Genomic DNA, 20,758 nt, shown 5'->3' with positions numbered 1-20,758 from the left:
TTTTTTTTTTTGAGACAAGTTGACTCAGTGAACCCGGGGCTTGCCATTTTAGCTGAACTGGCTGGCCAGCAAGACTCTGGGATCTGCCTGCCCCATAACCTCCAGCATTAGGGTTACACATGCCACCAGGTCTAGCTTTTAATGGGTGTTGGGGATCCGAATTCAGGTCCTTCTGCTTGAGAAACAAGCACTTCACCAGCCAGCCACTTGCCCAGCCTCGCAGGACATTTGATTTGCAAATGCTTCAGTTGTTTTTAAAGGCTGGGTAGCACTATTTGGCTCAAGTGAGCCTCATGATTCTCCTGCCTCAGTCTTTGGAGGGTTGAGATTATAGGCTTAGTGCACTAATGTTTAGTTGGCTGTACATTCTTTTAAGGAAGAAACTATTTCTGCAGCCAGTAGCAAAGACAAAGTCCTGAACCCTGCTTCCAGTAAGGGTGTGCATCAGAATCGCCACTAGCTTCAGGGGCCTTATCTATGAAAAAGGTGACACGCACTTGCCTCCAGGTCCCAACAAAGATGACAGGTAGTGTCTGTCAAATGTACAGTACCCAAAACACTTTATACTCAGTAAGTTGAAACTGATATCTTTCATTCTTGTGTCTGAGTCCTCTATAAAAATGTGGTTAGTTAGCTTTCACAGAATAAGCACTCAAAAACACTAACTTTAACTAAGAAGAGGGGGTCAGAAGGGTCACGAGGAAGACTCACGCACAGAGGGCAGTAACTGGTGGTGACAGGAAAAGTGTGAGCAGGACCTTGACAGCTGGAAGGAAGTGGTGCATTCAGACTTTGGGACACATGGAGTGGAGGCAGGCAGGACCTGAAAAGCCAGGCCAAGGAGACAGGAAGTGGCTAAATTTCCTCCTGAGAGGTCACAGTGGGATGTAGAAGAAAATAAAGCTGGCTCGGTAAATCAGAAACCTGTCAGAGACTGAGCAATTCAGTCTCACCAGAGTGGTAACCAGCGTCTGTGTAGTTTCTTGGGCAGGCAAGCGGCATGGTAAAGGCTGGGCCTTTGGCACAGTCAAATGGGTAGTCGCATGTGTGGCAGGCTGGAGAGTGGAGGAAGCAATTTATGCAGATGTTAGTGTGGAGCTGTGATACAAAATGACTCGGTTACACTGGAAATATAGCAACGGGAACATCAGGCAGTCAAAAAGAAAGAGATCATAGGGCCTGGTAACAAACACTACAAGGATCCCGAGGCCTATGTTTCTTTTTCCTTTCCTTTTTTACCTTCTTTAAGCTATCATCAAACACTCAGCAAACCCTTGTTTTCAAGAACAAAGCTAGGAATAAGTGAGCCAATTAATCAATGGCCTCTTTAGTCACTGCTGCCCAGCTATTCTGGCTCCAGATAACAAGGTTCCTATTTCCATTTCCTAGGTCTGCCGGGCCTTGATTGCAATTCCGCTCGATGTATCTTTGAAGAGAGATGAAGGAAAAAAGTTGAGCATGTAAGTTAATCATAACTCATGTTTAAAGATCCCGAACCTTCCCCACATAATCCCATTAGAAAGCGAATCCCCCCCCACACACAGGGAGCAAACATTAGACTCCATATGTATTATAGTTGAAGGAATGTCACTGACTGCCCGAGTTAGAATGTATCCACAGAAGTTTCTAAGAAGGCAGCTTGGGAACATAAGACTTAAGTCTTTTGCTTTCAGGAGCAGGACATTTAAAAAAAAAAAGTTTATCCCTCCCCCGAGCTGTTAGTTTGTAAATACATGGTCATCTTCTGAGTTCCCTGGGGCTTATTCTCCACGCCAGAATCATCATTATGGTAGCACATCAGCTGGCCAACTCATCAATCCAGTTAGCTCATATTCTGGGGACCCTGCATTCCAAAAAGGCCATTGCTGAGGGCAGAGCTGGGAGGGAGATGGGACTTCACTGTCCTCTTCAGACAATGCTCGACCATCCTCCCAGGAACCAGCAGTCAGCTCTCCCTCCGCTAACCTGCCAGCCTTTCACGGATCCTCATGTTCGTCAGACTGTCATTTACTGAGCCATCCTGCCAATCCTAGTAAACTGGGTTTTTTGTTATTTTGAAACAGGCTCTACATAGGCCCTACAACTCACTAGGTAGAGCAGACTGACCTTGAACCTACAGATATCTATCTTCCTTCCTCTCCCCCCCCCCTGTGCTGGGATTAAAGGTGTGTGGGATTTTTAAAAATAAAATTACCCTGTAGGTTTGTATTTAACTCTAATTACCTTTTCCAGTTATGCGTGTATATTTTATTTCCATCAATAAATTCTAAATTGCAATTGTAAAAGCAAACCTCCTATTTTACTAAGCATATAAACTGCATTCTGGGACACAAGACTCATTGGGGTGGCACATACTTGGAAGCCCAGTTTGGGGATCGGAGGAACATTAGGGCTCACTCACCAACCAGCCTGCAGTTCTAGGCTGAAGACAGAACATGTCTCAAAGGAGATGGCCAGAGTTTATGACACCCAAAGTTGTCCTCTGGCATCCACACACATATGCATTGCACACACGAACACGTACATACATAGGCACATTTTTGAAAAAAGATACAAGATGTGTTGATTGGAAAGCCACTATAGTTTCCCTTTCCCAGTCTCCTGATTGATCAAGTATGTGTGCATGCAGGCGGAGCCTGATGGTGGAATTATCGCAATCATTCCTCTACCTTACTCACCACAGCAAGGGCTCTCAATCAAGCCTGGAGCTGTGATACGGCTAGTCTGGCTAGCCAGCTTGCTCTGGAACACCGTCTCTGCCTAAGGTTGAAATCACAAGCAGACTGCTAGCCCACCTGGCACTTACGTGGGTTCTCAGAAGCCACACTTTGGTCTTCATACTTGGCCAGCAACTGCTTAATCCAAGCCATCTCCCCAGCCATCTTACTGCGTGTGTGTACTGACTGCATACTTTGTTTATTGTCTTTTAAGGTTTTTTGTTTGTTTATTGGACTTGAGTTTAAGACTGAGTATCAAAAAACTGCATGAGGTCACAGAAATGGATTTTGGTAGAGTTTTAATTTTTCATATGGAGAGAGTCGTATGAAATTTTAATACTTTTACAGTTTGTGTTGCCTCACCTGGTAAGGGCAATCTTCTTTGAATGTATAATAAATTGGCTTTTTGACTCAATATCACGTAGGCAGTTGTTCCATGTGAGAAAAGTGGAAACCTGCGGGTTACCCAGTCAAGATCATGTGACAAAGATGAAGATGGGGTGGAACTGGATCCTGATGCTGTGTGGTCTGTGTACCTCTTGATTATGTCAGGGAGTCAAGAGTTACTTTCCTATATTGGCGAGGAGACCATTCCCTGTTCCACCCTGCTGACATCTGCACTGATGACAAGAAGCAATGGCGAGTGGTAGTCTTGGTGAGGGAAGACAGGATACCTAACTACAGTCAGTGGTTCCTCACCGCTGCTCACCTGCAGAGCAGGCTAGATTCCCTCAAGGATGCCCTGGACGACCAGCTGAAAAGCTGTCACTTTCTGAAGCCTCAATCCTTGACATATCACCACCCACACATATGCAGGTGATGACAGGGACTGAACCCAGAGCCTCGAGTGACACCTCAGTCTAGACCTCCTACCTTTTATATTAATAGTAAATATTTGCTGAAATAATCATAGGGTATGGAAGAGGAATATAAAAAGCACACCTAAGTGTTTATATGAAAATTGCTTCATTTTCTGTATTTTGAAAAGAAAGCTGGCTGGGAGCAAGTGGGGATGGTGTTCAAGTTATGTCCTGATGCATGCATGTTTGCCATTGGAGATAGGAGTAAGGACTTATTTACTTCTTTTTTAACATTTATTTTATCTATTTATTATGTATACAATATTTTGTCTGTGTGTATGCCTGCAGGCCGGAAGAGGGCACCAGACCTCTTTACAGATGGTTGTGAGCCCCCATGTGGTTGCTGGGAATTGAACTCACAACCTTTGGAAGAGCAGGCAATGCTCTTAACCACTCAGCCATCTCTCCAGCCCAACTTATTTCTTTTTTTAAAAAAAATTTATTTTTACTGTATGCGCCTTACGTATGGTGGAGGCTCTTCCATGAACACATGTTGAGTGCTCACGAAGGCCAGAAGAGGGAGTCAGGTCCCCTGGAGCTGGAGTTACGGAGGGTGATAAGCTTTCCGGAACGGTTCCGAGGAACTGAACTCCAGTCCTCTGGAAAAGCAGCACATGGTCTTAAACTGAGCAATCTCTGCAGCCCCTGTCGATTTCAAACAAGGCGTAGAGTATAGTGAACTTTTTTTTTTTTGAGAATCTAATGTCCAAAAGGTTTAACCAAAAATACTTCAAAATACTAATCATATTTTGTTAAGCATCGTAATAGGCTTTTCAGGTGCTGTACCCCAGAATATTTGAAACTACTCTCCCATGAATAAGTGAACATTACACCTATGCTTCAAAATACAGAAAACAGCAAAAGCCAGTCAGCATTCTGAATGAACGGCATCTCTGAACAATCAAAACTGCTGCCCCTGAGGAAGTCAGCACTGGGCATGAGAGATAGAAGACATCTTTTCACCCAGGACAGCAGTAAGTCACTTTCTCTAAGGAAAAAGCTGGCGCAAGAACCTCACCACTTGGGGGCTGGAGAGATGGCTCAGTGGTTAAGAGGTTTTCCAGAGGTCCTGAGTTCGATTCCCAGTAACCACATGATGGCTGCCAACCATCTGTAATGAGATCTGGCGCCCTCTTCTGGTGTGCGGGCATACATGGAGGCAGAATGTTGTATACATAATTAATTAATTAATAAACAAATAAATCTTTTATTTTTAAAAAAAACCTCACCACTCAAAAATGGCAAAAAAAAAAAAACCTGTCAGCTTTTGCCAGGCGAAAAACTGCACATACCTTTAATCTCAGCATTTGGAAGGCAGAGGCAGGTAGATCTCTGTAAGTTTGAGGCCAGCCTGTACTACAGAATGGATTCCAGGACAGCTAGGACTACCTAGAGAAACTCTGCCTCAAAAAAAAACAAACAAAAAATGGTGAAAACAGCAAAATTAATATGTATAAGTCCAAGTTTGTTTAAAAAGTAATAATGGAATATACCAAGAGTTAAAAAAAAAAAAAGACATGGTCTCACTGTGTAGCCCAGGCTGACCAGAACTCGCTATGAGGACTAGGCTGCCTTTAAACTCAATAGATGTACTTGCCTCTGCCTCCCAAGTGCCAAGTGGTATCAAAAGTATGTTCTGCCGTGCCCAACCCACCACTGCTTAAAATCCAGGGACAAGGCCTTGCTAGCAGGGGGATGTCGGCCGCCTGCACCCGCTGCAGAGGTTTGCACTTGACAATGATCCAAAGACCCGTCCACCGGTAAAGATGTCACAAGAAGCAGGACAGGCATGTGAGCCACTGCCAGGGAGACTAGTTAATGGCTCCTTGTCCACTCAATTTTTCAAAAATAACTTGTATAGCCAGGTGTGGTGGTGACACCTGTAATCTCAGCTCTTGGGAGGCACAGGCAGGCAGGGACTTGAGGCCAGCCCAGGACGAGACCCTGTTTCAAATAATGAACAATTTGCACGAGACAAATCGGAATTCACACAATAAAAAGCCACATACTTGGTTCTTTTAAGCTTATTTAATATTTGAACTCTTATTTTCTATTTTCCCAGACCCCAGAAAACAGAAAGTTTTAGATGACCCAATATTTTGTTCCAGAAACATACAGCCTTATCAGCTAATTCATAAAAGAGCTTTTTACAAAGGTACATCTGGATAATTAGAGCAATAAAGTCTTTTAGGCATTTCAAAATGTGATCAGTAAAAATACATGATTATTAATAAGGTTTTTTTAAAGATAGTTCCAGATTTCTCTTAAAAGCAATTTCTGTTAAAGAGTACATGATTGTATGGTGAAGGAGGAAAGTGAGACGCTCTAGTGGGGAAGAGGCTCATTAAAAACCAACAGTGTGCACGCTACGGTCACCATGCTGTAGTGTCTGCTTAGCGGGTGGCACCTGGAAATGGCGGGGAGGGATTGGTTTCTAGGAGTCCCCCTTTTTCCTGATCAATTTATTACCCAAACCCTCAGTCCCCATGGGAAAGGCAAACAGGCAGAACAAGAAAGCTCCTTTCTTGAAGAAAGAACAGTTTTACAGATCACACTAAATGGGGGTGAAGTGTGAGAAAAACAAAACCATGGACTACGAAACACTTCTGCAAAGTCTTGCTAATGTTGTAGTTTAAGGTCCCATGGTGCCTTCTGCAACACGGAGGGAAGGAAGTACAGAGCATGCATAGGTGGCTCTAAACACGTTCCCACACCTGCAGAGACGAGACTGCTTGGCTGGAATACAGGCGAAGGCACCAGACCATTGCCAATGCCAAGGAACAGAGCAGAGAGTAAACTACTGCATCTTAGGAAGCATACTTACAGTTTTTTGCTCCTAAAAATAGGCAAAGAAGGACTTTTCTCTTCCTCCCTCCCCCAAAGACAAAGAAACAAAACACTTTCTAAAAGAGGGCTTGTTCTTTCTAGAGGTCATTAGAAGGTGTTTGGGGAAGACAAAGGCGAAAACACTCATGTAATAACCTCCCATGTGATACAATAAATAGTTACAATTTGGGTTGTGAAAGCAGCAGAACTCCAACAGTCCAGTTAGCTGCTTTGAAACTATACAAAATACATGGCCAAAGCCATCCTTTTAAATTACAGTACTTTGAAGGTTTGCTGGTTTGGCTTGATTACGGCTTTTCTCTGAAAAGGAGACACTCCACACATAATCTGCCACTTGGCGACAGAAGAGCCACTGAGCTCACAAGAGAGCAGTGTCAGGGGTTGGCCCATGGCACACACGACTTTCTGGCTCTGTAGAAGATGCGGTGTCCCTCTTGCTGGCCTAGTACTCCTCAGGACAGAAACAGACTGCACCTTCTCATCATCCAACTTGGAGATAACTATGACAATGATAACCTCATTCCAGAAGAGGAGGAATACCTACTGTCACCACCACGGAAGGGATATGTAATGTCAAAGTCAAACGGATGTGATTATAAGGGCCAAAATGAAATGGAAGGCACGGGAGGCCAAAAGGGGAGGGACAGGCAAGAAGTAAGGCTGGTAAGAAAAAGGAGCTCTCAAAAAAGCGGGGTTTTTTTTGTTTTTCTTTTCAGATTTCACTTGGTTTTGAGGTTTCACCTGAAGATGTAATAAATACACATTTATTTGGAAGTACTGGAGCAATGCCAAAGTACCTTTCCAGTTAGCCCTGCTGTAACCCTGCGAGAGGCTGAGAGTCAGGAAAAGGAGAGCAAGCAACCAGGAGAGCGGAGTTCAAGTTGAGCTGTGCTAGAAGACCATGGAAGGTCCTGTAGTGTTGGAAGCCAGCAGAGCGCTGCTGTCTGGTTTTCTCCTGACGAGCTACCCAGATGGTGTAGTGTAAGAGGCTGCCTGGAAGACAACAGAACCATTTGGTCTCTACTTGTTTCTCCTAAGAGATACAGGGAGTTCAAAATCCCAAACTTCACTTATAATGTTCCACATCAAAATTTCAAAGCCCATTCTGAGCTATGCTTGACCTATGACTCAAAATACAATTCCAATTTAGAGATGAGGTACAAGGATCCAAGCTGATCGATCTAAGGAGGGCAGAAACGGGAATCTGGACCCAGACAGACAAACTTGTTAAGTTGTAGAGGTGTTCATAAAAGCAGCTGGGGGACCATCCACAGTGAGAAAAACCTGGGTTTGAGGGGCACTAAGGGGAGAATAAAATTACATCCTGACTGCTCCCAGAGTTCAGGGGGCCCTCCTGCAAGATGTGAGTAACATGTGAACTCCTTGTTTATTAACAGAATTTAGATTTGACAAATGATTTTTTTTTTACAGAACACTTCAAAAACATATTTACCAAATACACAAAGAAAACCACTGAAAGCCAACACAAGTAAGGAGTTCTCAGCCACAGCTCTGACTAGCTCACCCTCCACAGGTGCTGCCCACACTGCAGCTACCACCAGCACCTTGGTGGCTGTACTGCTCACCTCTGGTCTCAGTTCCCAAGGCCAGTCACGGTGCCATGCAGGCAGGGCTGCGGCAGTGGGGTGATGTGAGCAACTCTCCGCCACACCTTCCTCTGCCCACTCTTGGCTCTGCTTGTGACTTTGAAGAGCCCTTTGGCACCATCAGTGCAAAAAATTAGAGTCAAACATCCAGGTACTCATTTTTTACTGGCCTTATAATCAGCAGTACCCGTGGCTAGTGACAGCCATGGTTCAACTCAGTAGTGATTCAGTTTAGAAAACCTTCTCAGACTCTCCCCCCACCCCTCCCCTCCGCAGCACCCCACCACCACTGAAGCATTCCATTTCTTTGTTCCTATGTCCTGCTCACTCTGCAGGGAACTTTTCATACAAGTGCCAGTCAATATATAATTATACAAATTCAACAATACCAAGAATAACAAATTTATAATCAAGAAAATAAAAATTTGTTTTCTTTTCTCCCAAATCCCAGCTATCAACAGAAAAGACAACAAAGGAAATACACCCATTTTCAAGTGCCTGCCATTTAGTGTACTGAGGATTCCTGTTAATTGGGGTGGAGGCCAGTTATACAGAAGAGATGCTTGCCTTGGGGTGGGAAGAGGTCCACCTGCGCTGACCAACTGCACAGCACACAGCTCATGTCATCTGCATCCGCAAACAGGAGTCATGTAACATCGCTGAGATGACCCCCAGAAAGGCAGTCTTCTGGACAGAGCGGCTGGGGTTACAGGTTAGAGAAGGTCAGGTATTCCTCTCTCTTCTGCGTTGCCTCTCTGCTAACTTCTCCATCCCCCACCTGACCCTGGCTTCAGGAACAATTGATCCTTGGGTGTGCTAAATACAGGGGCTAAAACTCCCACTACTCAATTAAAACAAAACAAGGCAAAGTAAAAATTAAAGTGTGCTTTCAAATATGGAATGAAATCAAATAAATACATCTGATTTTCTCTTTGTCTTACCTACATACAATTTTATATCCTACACCCAAAGCTCTATACATTTGGTTTTATTCTGAATCAAAATGCATTTCTGATAGTGAGGAGAGGAGAGAACTGACATTCCCTCACTGACAGACTTGTGCAGCTGCCAAACTGAAGAACTAGTCCCACTTGGGACACCCTGGGGCATGGCCGAGCCCAGGTGGTTCCAGGCAGATCCTCTGTCACACTCTCTCTGTGTCCACACTGGAGCCGGGATGTGGTTGATATAGGACCGACACTCAAAATCCAACAGCCTGCAGTCACCTCCGGGACACGGGCTCTAACTTTTATCTGAGAAGAATGAAGATATGTGGAAGTCCAATTAAGAAAAAAATTAACATTGTGAAGAACACATGTGCAACCTGCAGACATGGTCCTGTCCACTTCTAAACCATGAAACGTACCCTCCAAGTACACAAGCAAATGAGTATGAACTGGCCCATGAACAAAGGCTGAGCTGCACCAGGGGCCCTGCTGGCCTCGGTGTCAGAAGAGGCACAAAGTATGGCAGGGCTCCTCACAAGGGAATTGAAGCAGCACAGTGCAGGTTCTACTACTGAATTTATGGTTCACCAGGCTTCCTTCCACTCTGCCTTCAGCCTGGAAAAGGTGAAGACAGAGAGAGGAGGGGCTGGCACAGGAGCTGACAACCACAGCTCTTCTGAGAGCAGGAAGGGCAAAGTCAGCAGCCTTGATATACGATGTTTAGAAACAAGCAGTTTCTACGGACAGGAAAGAAAAGAAATCACAGATTTTCATATTAAAGAATAATAAATCACATGTCCATGTGCTGTTAAGCAAGACGAGCCACCATTTCACATACCTGAGAGCTTGTCAGGGAGGGCTGAGCTAGCCAGCCTTTGGCAAAGAAGGGCGTAACTTTCCTCCACCTTCTGCAACATCCAAGATTTTCCATGGGGATGGCACAAGAAAAATAAAATTAGTTGAAAATGGGAATGAAGGTATTCCCTGTTATAGGCGCATGGCCCTGAATTTCAGCATTAACACTGACCACTGAAGATGCTGCTAGCCGAGAAGGAGGTAAATTTCCTTCTCCCATTTCTCACCTCAACAAGTACCAACTTTCTATGTAAAATACTGGAGAAGCAAGTAAAGTTGACCTGCTCATGGAGGAAGTCACCCAGGAAATGGTCTCACACCATGTGACAGATGAACACAGAGGCCTTTTAGATACCCCACCTTGCTAGCCACATAACGATAATACGTGAAATAGACTGAAAAGGGGAAAATCTATTTATTATGTGGAGTTAAAGAAAACCAAGGGAGCAAAGTCTTGAACATTTCATCTCCCAACTAAATGATGTCATGAAAAAAGCGTGTGGGCTCTAGTAGCTGCGTCTACCAGAGACACAGTTTTTACCTTACTGGTTTTTCGCTCCTGTTATGGTTTCCAATTTTGTGTTTATGGGTTTTGTTTGTGTGTGTTTCTCCTGCTTTTGTTTAGTCTGGGTTTGGTTTTGCTTTTTGAAAATTGCCTACTTGTTTTCTAATGAGAGAGAGAGAGAAAGAAGGTGTGGAGTTGGATGGATGGTGAGGTAGGGAAAAGCTGTGAGAAGTTAGAGGAAGAGAAACCATAATCAAAACATATTGTTTGAAAATAATTTATTTTCAATAAAGTAAAATAGAGTCCTTTTCATAGAAACCACCACAGTGTGGTCTTTAACGACCAATTTCCAAAACACTCCATTCATACTCATGTGGTTTGGATAACAGAAATTGGCCACTGGAGCCAATTTCTACCTGTCATGGCCTCTGGGCAACTGCCAACACTACTCCATGAGTCACAGATAATTAATAGGCTACAGCAAGTCACAGCATTACCTGGTGTTGATTCACACCCACTTAACTCACTCCACATCATCCAACATGATGGAGACCAACTGCCCCAAGTACTTTTAGGTTCTTAAAATTAAAAAACCCAAACAGACATATAATTAGCTACATACCTACAACTTTTCTGTTCTTGTAATTTTGTCACAAGACAAATAGTGTCATTACCAGCTTTTAACGAGGCCTATTCATGACTAATGGCCAAAAAAATTAAAATAGGTAGACACGGAACCTGGACATCAGGATTCAGGATTCCATCACTCCAAACATACACTCTGCTGTGCTCTTAGGATCAAGTGCTAAGGAGATAGAAACATGACATACCTTTAAGTGTTCGAGGTCAGCCTCTATTTTATGAATGTACTCCAGGATTTGGCTTTGTGAATCTGTACAAGAAGAGGGACTCTGGATCTCAAAACAAGCATCCTCCATAGCTCTCCAGCGTCGCTGGACCAGGACTTCTTGGGTGAATGGTGAAACTGCTCCATCAGAATGAGCATTCTGAGGGGAGTATTGCTGCTGGTGGGTGGAGTCCACAGAAGGGATGCCTGCTACAGGCTGCAGGGTGAATGAGGAGGCAACCTCCTCATCTGTGGAGCTCTCCTGCACTGCATCATAGCCATCAAGGATCAAACAGTTTCCTATTGGTGGAGACAGGACAGTCTGATGAGATTAGCACTGCCACCAGAATGGATCATATGACAACTTGAAAAGCAACTACAGTGGGGAAACAGCAGCTCCCAAGTTTAGCTTTAACTCCACCAGAATTTACTTCAGATTAAAGCCAACCTCAGTAAACTTTCACAATAATTCCTGACTAACTTTATATTAGAGTTTAATGCTTACATAACAAACGGACTCCACTTCACTACCAAATACCCTTTCCGCCTTTGTCCCCTAGCACCAACAGCACTCTTTCCAGTGCTCGCTGCTGAACACTCTCTCTAGGTATCCACAGAGCCTCTCCCTGCACTTCACTCGCTTCTTCTTAGACCGATCACCACGTGTGCCCTCAGTGCTCCGCTCTGGCCATAGCTGCCCTTATTTTCTTCCTAATCCGTCTGGCCATCTGACGCTTACCACTTGTTTTTTATTCTCCATTACTCTCTCCCTTCAGGCACTTAAGCTTCTTAAGAACAATGGAGTTTCCGGCATTTTTCACTGTTCAATTTCCCAGTCCCTATGACAGGGTCTGGTAAAGAACAGATTCAGTATTTATTGTTATGAAGGAATAAACACACACACACACACACACACACACACACACACAATTTAGATATTGAAACAACATTCATCCCAGCAAATAAGACAGTCAACAATAATCAAAACCAAAGTTGAAATGTGAAAGCCACTTGCCTGAGATGCGTAAATTAACATCCTTCTCTTCCTTTTTAACTGCTCCATCACCTTCTGATGGATTATCATCACTATGTGCTTCACGGGCATCAAAAAAGTGCTCTCCACTGTCATCCAGACCCCCTTCTGGTTCTGCAGTAGGCATCTCTGGGGTCAGGATCATGTGGTCCATTACTAAAATGTTACTTGCCTGGCTGTCTTGGGATGCCAGTATCACTGAATCTTGTGTAGCACAAGACTCAGTTGAAGTCCGTGGACTGTCACAAGTTGCAAAGTCACCAGTTCCAGTTTTAAAAGGCATCTGTCCTTCCCCGGCATGACAAGCCTTAACATTTTCAGAGTCCTGTATGGCACTCTCTGCCTGCCCCTCTTCAGAAGCTGACCCGTATCTTGAGAAGGAACGCCAGTCTTCCTGGGTGCTCTTCTCAGTCAGACCAAACTGCTGGGCCAGCAGCTGCTTCAACAAGCCCACTAAGAGTCACAGTGGGGTGAAGAGAACAAAAGGAAACTGATCATCACAGACTGACTGCCAGTTGGAATCAGGCAGCTGTTTCCCATTACTTCTAAAACTAAGAAAACATAACAACATACAACCAAAATATGAATCCTACACAATTTGTTTTGCTGTTTTGGTTTTTGGAGACAAGGTTTCTCTGTATAACAGCCGTGGCTGTCCTGGAACTCTCTCTAGTAGATAAGACAGGCCACAAACTCACAGAGATCCTCCTGCCTCTGTCTCCTGAGTGCTGGGATTAAAGGTGTGCGCCACTACATCCAGCCTACATAATCATTTTTATCTTGGAAAATGCAATAAAAATATGATCTTCTACACAATATAACATTAAATTACACGTGACCAGAGCTAAGCATTCTGAGTAGTGAGGCCCTCTTATTTAAAAGTTCTAAATACAATTAATACCAGGTGTCCACTCCAGCAGTTAGGCCAGCAAAACTAAATGTTATGCTTTTTCTTCTCAAGAGTAGACATTATCTTTTCTAATAATTTTCCTATATGGTAAAGACAATAAAATTGCATAATAAATTAAAACTCCAATAATTTGGTGGTAGTATACATAAGTTCAAAGGAAAATATTCATTAGGTTTTAAAATTACCTTATTCACTATTGGCAGGGCCTCTTTAGGATGTTAAAAGTTAGATCCAGTTCACCCCTGGGCTAAATTTATGCTGAACTCATGCAGGTGGTGGCAGTTCTAGGACCATGCAGTAAACTACCAGACATCACCAAGTCTGCCACTTCGGAAGAATCCAGAACAAATAAGATTTTAAATAACTGTAACTCCCTTCTTCCACCACAGGCTGACCCTCTTCTTCTCCAAGTAGAGTTCAGGTCTAAGAAGACCTCCCTCTTTCTCAAGTACCTTAATCTCTCCCCAAAATGGCAGTCCTAAAACGCCACTTCCCCACTGCCACTTTCCCTGGGATGGTTTGCATGTAAGAAGCTATTGTGAAGAATATTAAATCTCCACATAAAACGCAGAAGATGTATAATTTGGAAAAGCTCCTAAAATTTTGTGATGTATCTGTCCATCAAATACGGAGGATGCAACCTGGCATTTAAAATTCATAACAGCAAGACTTCTCAGACCATCTTCCTGATTCCTAAATCGATCTCCTACGCTCCTCCAACCTGTACAGTGTGTGCAGGCCAATTGTCCACTCACTGTTCTCCAAGCACCCTGAGCCCTGCATTCACTTTGCGTCCTGCTATTGCTTTTGTCTGAGTGGTTCTATTTTACACATTTATTTCAATTATTTATAATCACCCTTCAAGATGACAAGCACATCTGTCTTCTCTCTACTGCTTCCCTTCTCTAACCATGCCAACCCAGAGAGATTTGACAAAAAAGCCTTATTACTCCTGGAATGTTTGCTTTTAAAAGTGGCAGGGGGGTGAGGTGAGGTTCATATCCTCTTCCGAATAAGACCATAATTTCTTGAAGGGAAGATATCCATAGTTCAGACTTTTTTTCATGAAAACACATTGCTTTTTCTCTCTACAAGGCTTTCCAGTATACCATGCACTCTGCCAAAAGTTAGGAATAAAACTTACAATTTCTCAGTGCGTCTAACGCCCACCGCTCCTCTGACACAGGCAAGTGTGGCTCTGGGATTGGGATTGGGTATCTGCCATCATCTTCCTTCAGTGTCCCATTTGCATGCTGCTGCTTTACAAGTTGTATTGCAGTCACAAAGATATGTTCTGCCTCTGATTTGCCAGGGGTAGTCAGTGAACGAGACTGAGGTTTTGATGAAATTAAGGGCGATTCTAATCCCAAAACTCTGTCTGTCAGTGGAACAGAAAAGGTAGAGTATACCTTAGTGGACATTTCATTTTCAATCAGGAAACGCTGGGAGCAGTGTAAACCAGGTAAGCTACAGAGATCAGGCACTGGGGAAAGCACTCAGCACAGAGGGCTCCCAGGCAGCAGCTGTTAAGCTGGTGCCAGCACAGAGCCTTCATTCTCACAGGCAGCGGAGTACATCCTCCAGGAAGCCTTGCCTCTGCAGCTCACCTGGGCTCTGTAGACCAGTGACTGAAAGGCCATGGTGCTCCACTTTTAATTTGGATGGTTCTTCGTCGTCATTGTCTCCTCTGCAGAAAAAAAGAAAGAAAGAATCCCTGAGCATCGAAAGATGTCCAAACTCCATGGCATCCTAACAAAGAACTTCGCATGTCTTCCCAACAAGTACAACAGCGCACTTACTCGCAAGGTGGCGACTGTGGCAGAGGAATGGGCTTTGTGGACTGCTCCTTCACTGAAGCAGCCATTCGACAGATGAGGTCCTGCCAGCTTCAGGGGGTGAGAGGGGTCCAGAAGGCAGAAGGAAAGCAGAAACACCAGATCAATACACTCAAGGAAAAGGAGAAAACACCCAAACACCAGCCATGCTGCCAGAGAACATCTTTATTTTGGTACCACTCATGTAGAGACTCTAAAACATACTTCAAAGAAAACTCTAGCATGAACACAGTACTCATTTAAAAGAGTAATTTGGCACTTCTGAGAATTTTTCTTTAGAAAATTTATTTTCAGTAGAATAAAATAAAAACAAAACCATCAATTTCAAAAGAAATCTTAGAGGAATATTTGCAAGAGTACAAGAAGAAGTACTTGATTTCTAGAGTGGTTTTCATAATCTTAGTACAAAGAAAAGTTGCAGGCTGGAGAGATGGCTCAGCAGTTAGGGAACATGCTTTCTCCTCCAGAGGACAACCATCCAGTTCCCAGAACCCATGTCAGTCAGCTCACAACCACCTATAACACCTATAACATTAACTCCAGGGGATCTGACACCTTCTTCTGGCTTCTGCGGGCACCTGGACACATGTGCACAACTCTCTCTGTCTCTTTCTCTCACACACACACACGTACACAAACAATGAAATAAATCTTAGTAAAACAAAGTTTGTGGAACATTTGTACTTTGAATAATAGAGTATCAATTAGAAAAAAGTAATTAAATCTGATACATACACCGTCTTTTCAGAAACTGTCTGTGCTACCAATTCATAAATTTGGGCTCCGTTATCTGACATGGAGATGACAAAGAAAGCTTTGTTATCTAGAAAAGAAGAAAACAAACCTTATTCTACCACTATGACCAAGGAAGCTATGAGATATTTTTAAATGCAGATACAAATATTCTACATCTTAATTTAGATAAGTTATTTACAAAACTTTATCAAGTTTATAAAATAAATTTTGTGAAACTCACTGTAAGCTACATTATCTATCACTTAAATAAACTAATTTATAAAAAGTCAACACAGTATTTCATTAGTAACAAAAATAAGTCATAGTTTACTGGACTCAGTGAGTTAAAAAAAAAAGCAAAAACACATTAAGTTGGAACAGAAAATTAGTGGAGGGGACATGGAGTGTATTAAACCAAAACTTTATATTACATACATATGTGAAATTCTCAAACAATAAAAAATAATTGTCCTCATACAAGTTCTGTCTCTTTTTTTAAAATATTTATTTATTTATTTATTTATTTATTTATTTATTTATTTATTATGTATACAATATTCTGTCTGTGTGTATGTCTGCAGGCCAGAAGAGGGCACCAGACCTCATTACAAATGGTTGTGAGCCACCATGTGGTTGCTGGGAATTGAACTCAGGACCTTTGGAAGAGCAGGCAATGCTCTTAACCACTAAGCCATCTCTCCAGCCCCTACAAGTTCTGTCTTAATAACAATTATGTTCTGCTCAAGTAGAATGTGCTTTGGAGTTCTATCATTATGAAATTAAACACATACATGAAAACACACACTACCGAACCCAATGCTATTCCTTTCACATTTATTTTAAACTGCTGTTTTTCCAAGTTGTTGATTATTTGAGAAACACTGCAAAAAAGAGTTACAAAGTTTGCTGTCATGAAATTAAGTTATATAAAGGGTCTCATCCTAATACAACTAAACTATAACTTGTCAACCTAAACTGCTAGAAAAAACCCAAACTCGGAACTGGAGAGATGGCACAGCAGTTAAGAACACTAGTTCCCAGCACCTGCACGGCAGCTCAGAACTGTATGTAACTCCAGTCTCAGGGATCCAATACCTTCTTCTGGCCTCTAAGGGCATCAGACTCAAATGTGGTTCAGAGACATACATATAAGCAGCCAAAACACCCATACACACAAAATAATAAAATTAAATAAAACAAAAAAAATTCACCCACCTCTTCAATTTTCACTTTTTCCCCAACAAACAAACATGCTGTTTTAAAGGCAGCCTTCTCACTGGGGTTACCCTCAAAGTATTCATTACCTTTTCCTGACATCTATCACCAATTTCAACAGAATAAACACAAAAGTAAATGTATTGAAAATTTTAAATGCAGAAAACCACTGAGTGTAGCAGGATTAATAAAAACCCAGAGGTAGATATTGCGGTTCAAGTTGAAGATGAGAAAAGCAAAGCAGCCAAGTCACTAGAGAGTCCTCACCTCTACCAAGGCTCAGACAAACAAAGAGGCGATTCTGTCCTAGCATGACTGTAGACCAAACCTCAGACTGCACCGAGACTGGGATTAGGGCGCATCATCCCAAGTGCTAGAATCAATGTGTGAAATGTGTTTCTCTTGTAGACTGATTCACTCTCCCAGAGTGGCCTTGAGTCCTGGGGCTAAAGGTGTGTGCCACCACTCCCTGGCCTCTAGTGGCTTAGTTCTGAACTCTTATCTTCAGGCAAGCTTTATTTATTAAAACACAAATAATACACCACTATAACTGAGCCAATCTAACTGTCTTTAAATAACTTGGTGGTATGAAATTTCAACTAGATGTCTAAACAATAAGCAAATTTCACTTAAGTTTCTACACATATAAACAACAAAACTACTGAAATCGCTGTGCTGCTTATGCAACACTGAGTATCCTGCAGTTTCCCAGTCCATCTAGAAGCCAGCATCCTCCAGCAGACACACCCACCTGTTGCCACCTGTCGAACCAACACTGTGCTCAGCTTAATGACGGGACTGAAAGTGTGCTTGCTGTCAGCTGTGGATGCCAGGATCTTACTATGGCACCGTAATACCAGTTTGTCATCCTGTTTTTGCAACAGTACAAGAATGTCTTCCAGTAGCAGTGTGTAAAGATCTAGAAATAAAAACGTAGAGAATCTGTTAAGTACAGAAATTTAAAATAAAGGAAATTATTTCTGGAAAACCTAGCTAATTTTAAAAACATCTGGAAACTATCCTCTTTAATTTCATTTTTAATAATTCATTTTAGTATGCTTTGTGGAAATATCATCTGAGAGTTACAAGAATTAAAAGTAATGCTCCATCATGGCAAGAACTCAAAAGATGCTAGTCCACAGAAAACTCACTGCACAGACTCCTCAGGAGATGACGACAGAACTCAAGTGGGATAGTTTTCTGCTACATTCCTAGATGAATACGTAACACGGTTTACACTTAACAAGCAAAAAAGCAGAGCTCCCACAAATGCTCAGATATTGTAGAATACCACTGCTAACTGAAAACTGTGAACGAGTCTGCTTCCCACCGGCAGACTTTCCCACTCTCTTCTCTCCACCCTCTCCAGAGACTTACCGATGCTTTTATCTCGATTCACCTTCCAAACCAAAGGCCCTTCATGAATCATCTTTCTTTTTGTTAAATCCAAATTCTGCCAAAGTAAAAAGAAGAGTACATAAATTACTTCCAAGATTATTTTATCAGTGGGGTTACAGCCACCACAACTAGTATCTTTACAAAACGGTCTTAATACAAAAGATATCATTTACATTCGAACACAGTATTGCTGTGTCTTGAAAAATGAAACAGTCCATGTTAAAACAGCCAGAAACAAACCTTCTAAAAGACAAGAATTCTACAGAAAAGCAATCCTGCATATTCTCTGCAAACCCTCCAGATGGGTAAAAGCTTATGGATGGCATTACAAAGAGCCGCAACATGTCCCCACTCCTTAGCTGCAATAAACCAGAAGCAGATGGTGCGTGCTGTGTGTGTGTGTATCTGTACAAGGCTTCTGAGTTCTAGGGCCCTAATTCCTAACATTTCCCAGCCTCCCAAAGAAAGTTTTAAATGGTAGTATTTATTAGGAAAATGCCAATTACTGTCTATACCAGCAACTTCTTATCATTAAAAACACCATGTTTTAGCATTAGCATCTCGAGGGGAACTCTCACACTTTGGCAGGTAAGAAAATACATACATTAGCATGTTTTCTGATAAAACTATTATAAATGGCATACAAGTTTATTTTAAATAGGTATCAAGTAAATCTGCCAATACAACTATCAGTAAACTGGTATTTAAAAAAAAAAAAGACTTAAGGCTGGTGGTGGCACATGACTTTTATCCCAGCACTTGGGAGGCAGAGGCAGGTGGATCTCTGTGAGTTCAAGGTCAGCCTGGTCTACAGAGTGAGTTCCAGACAGTCAAAGCTATACAGAGAAACCCTGCCTCAGAAAAAAAAAAAGACTTAATATACTAAAAGGTTATTAATACTAAAGCCTAGGCATAGGAAATAACAATTTAATAAAAAGTTAACTACTCTTATATTGGTTTCACCCCTCATGCTTTTCAAAAGTGTCATGGAAAAATTATCTTGACTCAGTGATCTGAAAAGTTCTTATAATAAAACAGTAAAAAGTACAGAGCAATTAAAATCTGGTAATCGCTAATGCTCCCAAGTCTTCTAACAATTCCTGCCACACAGTTTCAGGATCTCACAAAATAATCTCTGATGAAACACCCTGGACACAGCTCAGACATCAACAAGCAGAATGTAGTCATAAATGCAGACATCCACAACACAGAACTCCTTCAAGGATGGCTATTCCCATTGAGATGTTAATTGCCTGCCAGGTCTTCACATTTTACTTTATGTTTTTAATTATGATTAGAGCATCTCTCACCCTGAGCTCATCAACATTTGGGTACTCGGACATCTTGAGATTGGAGGTGTCAAGGCGACGCTGATAATCTTCTAAGCGCTGAAAATTAAACAGGATAGAGCCAGGGTTAAGGCTTTGGGCATCAATGATCTCTTTGTTTCTAAATCACAGAGATGTCTTGAATCTGTATTTTACCAAAGTCACTGCAATATCAGACACAACAGACAGCCCACTCTTCCTTAGCACACCCTTTCCCATAATTAGTGATGCTTTCCCAGTTTCTCCTTCTTCCCCAGCTGTCTCTTCTCAATATTCTTTTCAAACTTGGTGACCTCTAAGTAAGCTTATACCTATTTTCTGAATATGTAAACCATGTACAGAGTACAAAATTCAGAAGGGAGTATAATGTACATAATAAAACGTATGTCTCCTCCCACCCTTGGTTCCCCTCCTGTTTTCTTTAAAGAGTAATCATTAATGGTCATTTCTTGGGTGACTTTTGAGAAAATCCTATGCAAACAGAATACACATGTATATGAGTATGCTTGTCTCTGTGTGTGTTGTGTGCATATATAAATCCTTTAAAGACAAGATGTGGGAGCATAACACTGGCATTCCTTTAGCCTCCAGTATACAGCCCTCTTTTTTTTTTTTTTTTCTGAGACAGGGTTTCTCTGTGGCTTTGGAGCCTGTCCTGGAACTAGCTCTTGTAGACCAGGCTGGCCTCGAACTCCCAGAGATCCGCCTGCCTCTGCCTCCCGAGTGCTGGGATTAAAGGCGTGCACCACCACCACCCGGCTTATACAGCCCTCTTATCTGTTCATATAATATACTGACTGTTGCTTTGTTTTTTTGTCAACTTGACACATCTGGAAAGAGTGAATCTAAATTGAGAATATGCCTCCATCAGACTATAGACAAGTCTGTGGGGCATTGATTTGACTAATTATTGATGCAGGAGGGCCCAGATCATTGCAAGTAGTGCCACTCTTGGGTACTGGGTAGTATCTGAAGGCAGGTTAAACAAGTCATGAGGAGCAAGCGAGGAAGCTACCTCCATGATCTCTATTTCAGATCCTGCCTCCAGGTTCCTGCCTTGGCTTCCCTCAATAATGGACTGTAATATGGAAATGCAAGCCAAATAAACCTTTTCCTCAC

General features: G+C 42.4%; 1 protein-coding gene across 2 annotated transcripts in view; it reads right to left on the bottom strand.

Annotated features, from left to right (window-relative positions):
• Positions 1–5,585: 5,585 nt before the first annotated feature.
• The window catches only part of Arhgef12 (Rho guanine nucleotide exchange factor 12), a 131,757-nt gene continuing 116,584 nt past the window's right edge, over positions 5,586–20,758 (bottom strand). For both annotated transcript variants that reach the window (XM_075966266.1, XM_075966265.1), the window contains 11 exons: positions 19,622–19,699; positions 18,291–18,366; positions 17,665–17,832; positions 15,699–15,786; positions 14,928–15,014; positions 14,736–14,815; positions 14,273–14,506; positions 12,201–12,671; positions 11,169–11,485; positions 9,817–9,886; positions 5,586–9,284 (listed from right to left, as the gene is read on the bottom strand). In XM_075966266.1, coding sequence (XP_075822381.1) covers positions 9,274–9,284; positions 9,817–9,886; positions 11,169–11,485; positions 12,201–12,671; positions 14,273–14,506; positions 14,736–14,815; positions 14,928–15,014; positions 15,699–15,786; positions 17,665–17,832; positions 18,291–18,366; positions 19,622–19,699 — 1,680 coding nt within the window. In that variant the 3' untranslated portion in view covers positions 5,586–9,273. The remainder of the gene's footprint in view (positions 9,285–9,816; positions 9,887–11,168; positions 11,486–12,200; positions 12,672–14,272; positions 14,507–14,735; positions 14,816–14,927; positions 15,015–15,698; positions 15,787–17,664; positions 17,833–18,290; positions 18,367–19,621; positions 19,700–20,758) is intronic.

The sequence above is a fragment of the Microtus pennsylvanicus genome, chromosome 3, assembly GCF_037038515.1.
Source record: "Microtus pennsylvanicus isolate mMicPen1 chromosome 3, mMicPen1.hap1, whole genome shotgun sequence".
Taxonomy (NCBI): domain Eukaryota; kingdom Metazoa; phylum Chordata; class Mammalia; order Rodentia; family Cricetidae; genus Microtus; species Microtus pennsylvanicus.
Note: the sequence above shows the minus strand (reverse complement) of the source record. Positions and strands in the feature narration are given on the sequence as shown.